The 11,127-nt window shown below is 59.1% G+C and overlaps 1 protein-coding gene across 1 annotated transcript; it reads right to left on the bottom strand.

Annotated features, from left to right (window-relative positions):
- Positions 1 to 670: 670 nt before the first annotated feature.
- On the bottom strand, positions 671 to 9,722 carry TSPEAR (thrombospondin type laminin G domain and EAR repeats). Its single transcript, XM_084529774.1, has 12 exons — positions 9,401 to 9,722; positions 7,799 to 8,019; positions 7,466 to 7,704; positions 7,243 to 7,333; positions 6,616 to 6,772; positions 6,002 to 6,133; positions 4,728 to 4,960; positions 3,948 to 4,134; positions 2,939 to 3,168; positions 2,458 to 2,645; positions 1,983 to 2,084; positions 671 to 1,608 (listed from the first exon to the last, which is right to left on the bottom strand). Exons 1-12 carry the CDS (start codon positions 9,492 to 9,494, stop codon positions 1,455 to 1,457), a joined length of 2,028 nt encoding a protein of 675 aa, XP_084385900.1. The 5' UTR covers positions 9,495 to 9,722; the 3' UTR covers positions 671 to 1,454.
- Positions 9,723 to 11,127: the final 1,405 nt, after the last annotated feature.

Genomic DNA, 11,127 nt, shown 5'->3' with positions numbered 1-11,127 from the left:
CTTTGGCAAAACCCTTGGAAACGTGACTTGTACCAGCTCATGGACCAGATGGTAAAAGAACTCCAGGTCTTGTTATTTAAAAACCCAGTGGTGATTAAGCCAGCCTGATGATCTCGGGAGTCTTGACTCACCACTTTTCTAACACTTGGCGTTGCTGAGATGGGAACTCAGAGCTGCAAACCTCCACATCCCACGTTGCAGCTGGAAGCAGGGGCAGAGGCTCCCAGGTGGTGCCCGTCTCAACACCCCCATCCTGCAGCACCCCGTGTGTGTCTGGGTGGGGTGTGCAGAGCTGCGGGTGGGAGGGAGGCGTTTTGTAATCACTGCAGCTCTATGTCTGCGTGCAATTAACCTTAAATCAAAATTAGGCTGTCCTGGAAGAAATGGTAGCCGGTATCATTATGCCCTTGTTGGGGAGGCCAACAAGGAGACCCGAACAAGGAGGCCCAAGCAGGAGACCTGGGACTGGGGAGGCTGGGGGATGCTCAGGAGGAAGCAGGAGAAGGCATGAGCTGCGTCCCATCCTCATGTCTTCCCTGCAGCCTGCGTGAGGCCCTGGGAGCCCCCAGGGGTCCTGCAGAGCCAAGGAGAGACCGAGGATACCTGGAGGGGTTTTAGGGACCAAAGGAGGGGCCCCCGTTGTGGGCAGAGCAGCTCGACTTCCTGCAGCTTTCATGGAGGGGTGCACACAGTTTATTGGAGCCCTGGTTAAACAATAGATCACCCCAGATAAAGGCGAGGAAAAGCATCCCTAACCCTGCGCACAGGGGTGTAAGGACCAGACAAGGCGGTGGAGGCCAGCAACACGCCGACACACACCCACAAAACCCTCGGGATGAGTGCCCAGGAGCGCGCCTGCCCTGCCACCTAGGCAATGCCGGCCGTGACAAATGCCTCTGCCTGCCAGCTGCAGCTGTGCAGCGGGTCCGTGGGTTTGTACAATACACACACGTCTCTCAGCGAGGACAACCGAGAGCAGCCACGGTGGAGGGGAGGGTCAGCAGGCGGTAGTGCCAAGAGGGACCCCCTGAGACAGCCCAGGCACGAGGCACGGCGTGCCGTGTGGGGCCAGGGGATGCTCGCCAGCTTTGGGGCCCCTGGTGTCGGGCAGCCAGAGCCAAGCTGAAGCCAACTTTTCCCCACCTTCTCCCACGTCGTTTTCTCCCCGCTGCCACATGCCCGACCCAAGAGCACACGCTCTGCTCGGGCTTTTTCTTCCCTGGCTTTGCACGAGCTCTGGCCGTGACAGCAGGGCTCTGGGACCCTCCTGGCTGGAGGCTGCTGAGCCCGGCAGCTCCTGTCCTCCTCTCTGCCCTGTGGCATGCACAGCCAGCCGTCCCCGGGTGGATGCTGCAGTTGTCCCTGGGCTTCGTCTGTCCCGGGCTGGGGTCTTCCCACTTCCATGCCCTTGCTCGTCCCAGTCCTGGCAAGGAGCTGAGTACGCCTCGGCCACCTCATGTGGTTTTCAGCTTCAGCACCTTGGAAAGTGGCTCCTTGGCACTGGAGTAGATGAGGTAGGAGCCCTCGGTGGTGTTAAACGCCTCCCAGTCTCTACAGCCAACGGTGGGAAGGTGGTGAACTGCTACGAAGCCTTCATAGCCTTGCCACCTGCACGGGGAGGGCAGTTAGCTCCGGGGGCACTAAAAATGGGCAGGAAAGCCGGACCTGGAGCCTGGCACCTTCCACCTCCATGCAGTGCTTCAGGGTGAGGGCTTCCCTTCCTGCCTGGAGGCCTGTGCAGAGACAGGGAGCAGGCCTATCTGTCTCCCCTTGCACCCTCCCTGTGCTCTCTCCAGGAGAGCAAAGAGCCACCCGCCCATTCCCACAGCTGTGCCTTCCCCATGGGGTGTCCTGCCCCCAGCCAGCCAGTGCAGGTACGAGGCTGGGACCCGGCCCCTCAGGCAGGGACAGGAGTGCCCGTGTCCTCCTGCTGCCCCCAGGTCTGTTGGAGAGCTCGCCCTGCCCCAGCCATGCAGCAGTACCTGTAGATAATACTGTTAACAGAGAAGGTGAAGCCATCGAAGGAGTTTGCTACCACCAGAAAGGAGTCGTCCCCCATCGAGAAGAACTCCCAGTCCAGGGCGCTGGGGGATGAAGCAGGCAGAGGCGGGTGAGATGCACCGACCCCACACCGAGCCCTGCCACCCTGCTCTGACCCCACTCCCAGGCACCCGGCCAGCCCCAGCCCCAGCCTTCCAGGTCTGGGAAACCCCAGTCTTCCCAGGCTGCTCCTGAAAGGAAATCCATCCTTCTTCTCAAATCCAGGGCCTTCCCTTAATTCCCACTGGGATTCAGTGCCCAGGCCTCGTCTCCCATTGCCCTCCCCATCAGTTTCACGCTCCAGCAGCGTGTGAGCCCCCGTGAACTCTCTGGGCCCTCCAGGAGACCCCTATGCAGTTTGGGGTGCTCAGAGTAATACCACAGGCTGAGGAGCACCCCGGCTCTTTGCACAGGTACCTGTAGGTGAGGAGATCCTGGAACTTGACAAACATCTGGGCTGTGACGTTCAGCTCATAGATGGAGGAGTTGATGGCATAGAAATTAGAAGGCACTGGCATCCCACTGTCGTAGCTGTGGCTGTTGGCGACAGCCAGGAAGACTCTGTCCCCGATATGAAAGACCTCCCAGTCGGCAGCACCAAAGGTCTGAGGGGAAAGAAGCCACCCAAGAAGCATCACATGGGACAAGCCTTTTGCAAGCCAAGCACGCTAGGAAGTGTGATGAACCTGACAGGGGTGCAGTGTGGATGCTACCCGGTCTTAAGACCTTCCAAGGAAGAAGACAAACTTCCCTTGGTCAATTCCTAGGGGAGAACCAGTGGGAAACTCTTGCTACCTTTTCAGAGGACTAAAGAGGACCAGCCATCAAAATTATTCCCAGGCTTGTCTCAACCCAGAGGGGAACTGAGAAGCAGTATTTGACCAGTGGGTAACCTTACCAGAATAGACTGGAAGAGCTGGAAAGAGCCACGGAGCCAGATGTAGATGTGTGAGTAGATCTTTGTGGATGTGCCATTAAATGTATTGGCCACGGCCAGGAAGGAATATGGCCCAATGGTGAAAAATTCCCAGTCATAGGCACCAGAGGTAGGGATGGTTTGGTTGGTTTCAAAGAGCCCGGTCTGGGGGTTCCACCTGTATATCACACTGTCTATGTTGTGGTTATTCCCTGGGGGAGACAAGGACATGTAGAGTGACGAAAGAACAGAATAAAGATCCAGAAGCAGGTCAGACGAGGCAATATTTGCCAGCCTTGCCGCTTGGAAGCCCTTCACCCCCTGAGGAGGGGACCCTGGGGGCATCTCCACTTGCCCCTGGCGTGGTGGCCAGCCTGGAAACCTCCTGAAGCTCCAACCAGAGCCTAATCATTACCTATTTATTTATTATTATTCCAACAAAAAGCTGGCCCCGTCCCAGGAGGAGGGGCGGACTCCCTGGTCCCTTTTCACCCCATGCTCTCTCAGCACCTCTGCCCTTGGCTAGGTCCCACTGGTGTGTCTGGGAGTGAGCAGCAGCAGGACCACAAGTTTATAGGGTTTATGGGTGATCCTCATTGCAACAGAAGAGAATGGGGCACAAAGGGCTCCGGGAGGAATGGGGCTTGCAGGAAACGGCCGCGTGGATGAGAGGCAACTCTGCAGAGGCTGAACTCCAGCTCCTGAAGGGAACAGATCCAGCTTGGCTCAGCCATGAAGGTCCTAACCCCTGCATGATGTGTGCAGCCCCCCCATGGGGCCTTGCTGTGCCAGCAGGTCTCATCCTAAGCACTGGGGTCCGACACTGGGAGTGCCACCAGCCCGGGACCCAAACGAGGCCGGTGTTGTCCTGCAGAGCCAGGGCCCCAGCACTGACCCATTCACCCCCCGCAGTGTGGGATGCCTGCCCCACAGGTAGCTGAGCCCCAAGCAGGTAGCTGAGCCGTGCCAGTAGGGAATAAGGGCTGGGTACCTTCTCTGTGGTTGACCACCGCGAGGAAAGCCTCTCCCTCAATGACAAATGCCTCCCAGTCCCTAGCGCTGTGTGTGGTGATCCTCTGGTGGGTGATGAATTTCTCCTTCCTGTGGCTCCACTTGTATATTACAGAGAACTCCTGACCCCTGTCGTTCTGCTCAAAATTAGCCACTGCTAGGAAGATCTGAAAAATAACAAGCCGGGACATCTCGTTTTTCTCCTCTCACGGGGGCACATAACAAGCACGGGCAGGGCAAGGATGGGTTGGGTGGCTGGGAGGCTTCCCACGGGGAAAGGTTGTTCAGAAGAAAAAATCACAGGTAAAATGACAACAGGAAAAATGATAATGGTGCCCTGAAATAAAATATTTTCCAGGCCAAAGAAAAACCCTGCAGCCAGGAGAGGTGGTAGCAGGGTAGGGACAATCTGAACTCCCCTGGGACCCCTGCAGCTCTCAGCAGATGATTTTTTTTTGCCTGGCCTGGAGCTCCTTGCAAGGGGATGACCCCGCAGGAAGATCCTGCCAGCATTGGGGGCTGACGGTTGCCTCCTGGGTGGGTGCAGCTGTGCCTCAGCAAACCGGGGGCCGTCCCTAGGATGGACCCTAACCTGGTGAATACATGCATCAGTGTGACTCTGTCAAAGACACAGGCGATGAGGATTTACCCCCTGCACCATGCCTGAGACACAGGTCTGCCCTGGGCTAGGTGAAGGGAAGCCAGCATGGTCCACGTGCAGCTTGGCGCAGCCCTGAAACAACTTTCCAGGCAGACTCACCTTTTTCCCTATGGTGAAATACTTCCAGGACTGAGCTTGGTAGGTGGGGATGTTCTGGTAGGGCACAAACTTCCCGTCAGTCCACTTGTAGACAGCTGACCCCGGGGGGGTGTACCGGTTGGCAGTGGCCGCAAAGAGTCCCACCTTCGGGATGGTGAAGACCTCGATGCCCATTGTCTCCGAGTTGGTCACCAGGCTCTGGTGCTCCTCCACATAGTCCAGCCGCTGTTTGGCTACAAAACCAACAGAAAGGAGAACTCAGAACTGGATGGCCCTGCTGTGAGATGCGCCCAGCACCAAGATGCATGGTACAAGTCCTGATGGCTTCCAGAAGTAGGCAGGGATGGGGAAACCAACCACTGCCAGCTCCTGGAGAAGGCAAAAAGCTCGTCCAAACCCAGCACATGGTTGCTGTCTTAAGAAAAGCCCCAGAAGAGGGACAAAGGATGACTTGGTTGTTCTGTGCCTCCTGCTCCATGCTCTCACGCTGAAGCCTGGGTAGGCCGGTGCCCAGGGAGGTGGTCGCGGCACCCAGGCTGCTGCAGTGTAAGAAGGAACAATGCCCTCACACACACCTTCATTTTTAGGTATTCCTGAGTGATGATCCTTGTGAGTCCCTTCCAATTTGGGTTATTCTATGACTGTCTGGAGATGGATTTTGGTAATTGTGAGCATGTGGGTGAAATGTGAGTTTTATTTTCAAAGTCCATCCCCTTTCCTGCAAGGCCTGGGTGCTCCAGTGTTGCCCCACTATTTTCTGCACCAAGGCCACTAGGGCTGGAAGGACATGGGGACCTGCCACTGTCACCTTCCCACTGCTCGCCCCGCTATCTCCAGGGGCTGAGGAGTCCTTCTGCTCCTTCCCCTCTATCCGCGAGCACTTTGGCACCAGCAGCACTCACACACTGGGGACCCGCAGCAGGGAGCAGCCCAGCACCCCAGACATGTGCAGCACAGCACCTGGTGGCCAGAGCTGTCCTGCTCGGGCAGACTGACCTAAGGAGGACTGGGAGGGACAGAGAGCACAGCACAGACAGACAGCACAGCACGGACAGACAGCACAGACACTGTGTGAGTGAATCCAGAGCTGCACTGAGAGTACGGATATGGGCACAGACGGGGAGGCATGCAGGGACAACCCCACTGTATCACCCTGCTGGTTGTCAACGTCCTTGGTTCCTGCCCCCCAGTGTCACCAAGGGTGAATCTCTGCTCCTCTCGTGCTGGAAGAGCTTCCCCTTTCCCGGCAAGCATCATGCATAGCATACCAGTACCTTCCAGCATGGAAATCCAGGTGCTGCCGTCACAGAGGTACAGCCCTCTCCGGGGGGCGTTGAACCAGAACTGCGCCTTCTCCTGCTTGGTGCAGGGTGGACGGGACCCGAGGGTCACCTTCATGTCAGTCTCTGGGCACAAACAGGAGCAAGGCAGGCACCCTTAATGCATGTGATGGAGGAAGGAAGAGGCTCACCCCAAGACACACAGCAGGCTGAACATCCCGGTGGGCACCAGGGAACACAGCATCCTGACCCCGAGCCAGATGGCCGGCTGCTGGCACCCGGGGGGCTGCTGGCACCAGCAGTGTGAGCCCATGTCCACTGTGTTACTGGGGGGGCTCAAGTCTCACTTCTCCTGTTCAGGCTGGATTCACCTGGACCTCAGTCCCCTTCAACCTGCAGCAGTGCCCACCTGCCCCCTGAGCTACCCGGCTTCTCCTCCTCCTTTTCCGAAGTTCAAGCCACCCTGATCTCTCTCTGTTATCCCCAGGGGAGACTTCCAGGGTTCTTAGGAAATGCTGCTGCTCCGTGCCCTCCTACATGCAACAAGCCCCCTGCAACACTGGCAGGACAGAGCCAAGTGCCCCGAGCACCCACTGGCAAGCACTGACCGTAGGGGTACTTCAGCACCTCGTTGCTCGCTGACTTCACTGGCACGTCCTGGAGAACAGCGGGGATGGAGAGCGTGGCTGCTTCAAAATTCACAGCCGGGCATATCCGAGGGGTGGCGTCAGCTCCTGGCAGCAGGACAAGCTGCCTCAGTAGACCCTGGGAAAGCAGGAGCAGGGGAACAGGAGCGAGTCCCATGAGGCTGGGAAATGGAAGCTGCAGGTGGTTCATGTCCTGAGCTTCCCCCCAGACTCCTGTTTGCTTCCCTCCTTCCCAGGCTGCAACTCAGTGTGATTCACACATGTTTCTCAGATCAACGTTACGTGCCAAAACCTCTGACCTGGGCAGTTTAACAGCTGGCATGGCTGGAGCACTGGCAGGGGCTGTGTTAGCTGCAGAAGGCTTTTGCTGCCACCACTTCTCACCAGGCAGGCCCAGGTGTAATTTTTGTATTAACGAGACTGTGCCACCAGCTGTTGCACATTTGTCCCGTAGAGTCCATGCAGCCAGGAGGCCACGGGCTGCCAGCCAAGCAGAGGTCTCCCCGCGACCATGCACACAGCACCTGCACCCTGCTCTGCCTGGGGACCCCTGCCCCGCAGCGACCTAGTGACACAAGGGACACCTACCGTGAACAAGCCTTTCCTTCTCCTCCTGTTGCCCAGGTAAAATCTGGCTCTCTTCACAGACAGAGAAGCTGGAAATGGTGTCTCCACCACCCTGCAGCAGGCAGAGGATGATAACGTCGTGGTGGCGACTGGGGGACACAACCACCCAGCAGAGTGGTTGCCCTGCCCTCTGCGTCCCCCAGCACCTCTCCCCCGAGCCCCCCAGGAGCTGCCCCCGACCTACACGTCCTTGGGGCTGCTGCAGTCCACCGTCAGCGAGAAGGACTGGCCGGAGACGGCCAGGACGAGTGTGTGCCAGCGGCTGTCCGCCAGGGAGACGTTGCGGAAGGTGACGCGGGTCTGCCAGCCGCTGGAGCGCTCCTGGCTCCAGAAGAGGAAGTGGAGCTTGCTGGGCGCGTAGCGGAGCCCCACCAGCACGCTGGGGCTCTCCTCGGCCATCAGCGTGAAGATGTACTCGTTCCTCTGCAGGAGGAGGCCAGGGAAGGTCTGCCTGCTCCTCTCCCAGCCTCACACCCAGCAACAGGGGCCGGTCCCAGCCCCCAGCGGCGGCGCTTACCTTGGTGGGGACGTTGAGGACTCTCAGGGTGACGATAATGGAGAACTCCTCAGGGAAGCGGTCGCAGTGGACGAAGAGGCGCGAGGCGGGGAAGCCCAAGGCCCGGGGCCAGGCGGTGCCGAGCTGGAGTCCGCGCACCCCCTGCACTTGGAACACCCGCAGGCCGCGGGCCAGGCCGCCGGCCGGCACCACCTCCGAGAGGATGTCCAGCGGGCGCAGGTCTACGCAGAGAGACCGCGGGACACGTCACGGCTGTGCCAGCCGCCCTGCCCTGGAGCTCCCCTGCTCGCTCAGGGCAGCAAACCTATGTCCAGCGTTGGCTACAGCGCTCTGCAACACCGCAGGGGCCAAGGCCGGCCTCCCCACCCCACAGGCAGGATGCTGTGGCGGGGTCTTGATGGCATGAAGCACTCCACGTGCTGATCCCCACTCTGCGAGCTTCCAAGGGCTCTGCTCCCATCTGTCCAGCTGGCACCAGAGCCCACAGCCAGAGCCAGGAGAGCAGGGAAGTGCCCACGAGTGTGCTGGCACAACAGGCTCCTGCTCCCGTCCCCAGGGCAGGGGGCACAGCAGTCCCTGCCCCAGCCCCAGCTGCACACAGGCACTTCCCCAGCGGATGCGAAAATCTCTCATTAAATAATTATACTTTCCCCCAGATGAGAAAAGAACACGCACAGCCCTTGGGCACCACCCAGCTGAAAAAACGGCACTGGGAGACAAACCCCTGCTTGCATGCAGCTGGGGAACAGGCAGCTCCGAGCCCCCACACAGAGCGTGTTCCTGCCAGGAGCTGGTCCATGCAGTGGCCCTCTGCTTGTCACACATCCAGCTTGTGGGCCCTTAGTCCCCATTTGTACCAAAATCCCTTCTGCTTAAGCACAGAGGGGAGGCCAAGCAGGAGGGAGCCATCAGCAAGGCTGGCTGGGCACGTAGTGGGCTTGAAACAGCTGGGGTGAGGAAGCACACCCTGCCCAGGTACTTTGCTTAGGAAAGAACCAGAAAAAAGCGCATGGCTGTCAGGATACAACCGGTTTCTGATTACTTTTTTTCTCAAGCAAATAGCACAAGCTGAATTCAGGCTCAGGTTTGCAGAAGGGCTTAGCATCCCCCGGGCTGCCCCAAGGGCGGAAGGGATTAGCCCAAAGGCTGGAGGCTGTGCCTGGAGAAGGCAGGCAGGGCCATGTCCTCGCTGAGGCAGTTTCCAGCTAAAACCAAAGACGTGAGTCCCAATTTGCCTCCCACATCAGCTGCTGCTAACGATCAGCAGCCACCGGGACCGTGCTCTGCAGTGGGAGCACGGACCCAGGGGACGTGGGACGCTGCTGGCTGAGGGTGCAGGAGGGGCAGTGGAAGCAGTGGCTCCACAGCTGGAGGGACAGGACAGGAACCTCCCGGGGCAGTTTTGCCACCAGGAGGGCTTAGGATGCATCCGTCACCCCGAGACAACCCACAGGGGTATCCAAACATGCCTGGTATGGGGCACCCTGCAGCACAGCACACTTCCTGGGGGCTGCTCCGGCAGCACGGGGAGCTGAAAGCCCCCCAGTATTTCCCACTAACGCCTCCGAGCTGCCCTCCCGTGCCGCCGACCCCGGCTCCTACCTGTGCAGTGCTGCCACGTCCTGCCGCCCCGGGCAAGGCCCCCGCCGGAGGCCCAGTGGAGGAGGACGGCCCAGAGCAGCAGCGAGGCCGACATGGGGGGCTGGCCGCAGGGGGTCCATCCACCCCGACGGATGGATGGAGGGATGGATGCTCACAGCCCCCAGTGCCCTCGCATGGTCCTCCCGTGGGGCCGCTGCGAGCACTGCTCAGGGCCGAGCTGCTGTGGTCTGGGGGCTAACACCCATCTCCTGAGTCCCCCTGCGTGGGCATCATGCCGGGTGCTGGGGCTGCCGAGGAGGCTGCAGGGCAGTGTGGGCTCAGCCTGTGTGCAGACATTTAAATGGCAAGGCGCGGGGGGAGAGGAGGAGCCCCGTTTCCTCGCGGAGCTTTTATCTTTTGCCCAACCCTCTGGAAGGCAGCTCTGGGGAGGGATTTTTTTTTTTTTCTTTGCTTCCTTTCGGTTTTGGTGATTCATTTTTCTGGGGTCACGTGGGGAGAGGTAGGAGAGCCGCCCCTGCATGTGGAGGCCAAGGTGGGCACCTTGCTGTACCCAAAAGCCCCCTGCTTTCTGAGCAAGATCCTAGCCTGTACAGGGGAGATCCACCATCCACTCTAGTCCACCCAACCCTACCCAAAAAACAGCCAGGCCCTACAAGATGGATTTTTCCCTCAGTGCAGGTGATGCATGGCCACTCTGGCCATGCCCATCACAAAGCTCGCAGCCCACGGCCAGGTAGCAGGAGCAAATCTGCTGCGAGGAGGGCAGAAACGTGCCACACACCACTTTGGAAGCCCTCGAGGTTACAGTATTAAAACGAGAGACAGCAGTGGAAAAACTCCCTGCGCACAGCAAGCTCTGCTCGTTTTCTCTAGCCACAAAACAAGTTACTTCCATCCTCTGAACAATTGAAATTAGCTCTCCCCCTCCCCCCCCAAAGTCTTCCTGCGAGGCAAACGGCAGAATAGAAAACTGACAGCCAGGGCAAAATGACAAAGAGCTGCGCTGCAAAACCCGGGCTTTTGTCGGGGAGGAACAGCCAGAGCTGCACCCACCAACACGCACCTCGGCCCCAAGCCTTGCTACAAGCTGCCCCGTGCCCGGAGCTGCCCAATAGTCCCGGGCACCTCTGTGCCACCAGGGGTGCTCCCCTCCCCGATTTAGGGCATCGTGCCTGTGCAGCTCCATCCAGAGGAGAGGCACCGCTGGCTGCCAGCCCCAGCCTCCCGACAGGTTGGCACAAAGGCGGCTCGGCACCGCCGCATGCCGCACACATGTGTCCAGTTAAACACGGCTCCAGGAGCTGGCAGCGCGGCCCCGCCACCCTCGGTGGGGGATTTACATAAGCAGTGGGACTTGTGCGAGCTGCACGAGGACCACAGCTCCCGCTGGTGCCGACCAGCATGGTCCCAGCACCGCAGGAACAGTGGGGTTTTGTCTTCCCAAGGGGACGCAGCCACCTTTGAGAATATCCCTGGGCAAAAAGCAGTCGCTGGGGACAGCTTCAGACACGAGGTTGTGCCCTCCAGCAGCGGAGGAACCCAGGAACTTCCTAGGGAAGAAAAATTCCTGGGGAAATTTTTTCTTTCTGGGAAAGAAAAATCGCTGTTTGTCAGCGTAAAGGAGAAGCAAGGCAGCACTGAGCCCAGCAGCATGGGCTTGCTTTTCAGCCACACGCTGCTAACAAACAGGGCTGGCCCCAAAGCTTGAGGCTGAGGGCAGCAAGGAG

The sequence above is a fragment of the Aythya ferina genome (assembly GCF_964211825.1).
Source record: "Aythya ferina genome assembly, chromosome: 9".
Classification (NCBI taxonomy): domain Eukaryota; kingdom Metazoa; phylum Chordata; class Aves; order Anseriformes; family Anatidae; genus Aythya; species Aythya ferina.
This window is presented reverse-complemented; position numbering and strand designations above follow the sequence as displayed.

Coding starts and splice junctions, on each gene's coding strand:
- TSPEAR (XM_084529774.1), bottom strand. CDS start 9,494: ATGTCGGCCTCGCTGCTGCTCTGGGCCGTCCTCCTCCACTGGGCCTCC. Junction 7,334..7,465: donor TGCAGCAGCCCCAAGGACGT/GTAGGTCGGGGG, acceptor TGCCTGCTGCAG/GGTGGTGGAGACACCATTTC. Junction 2,646..2,938: donor AGCTCTTCCAGTCTATTCTG/GTAAGGTTACCC, acceptor CTTTCCCCTCAG/ACCTTTGGTGCTGCCGACTG.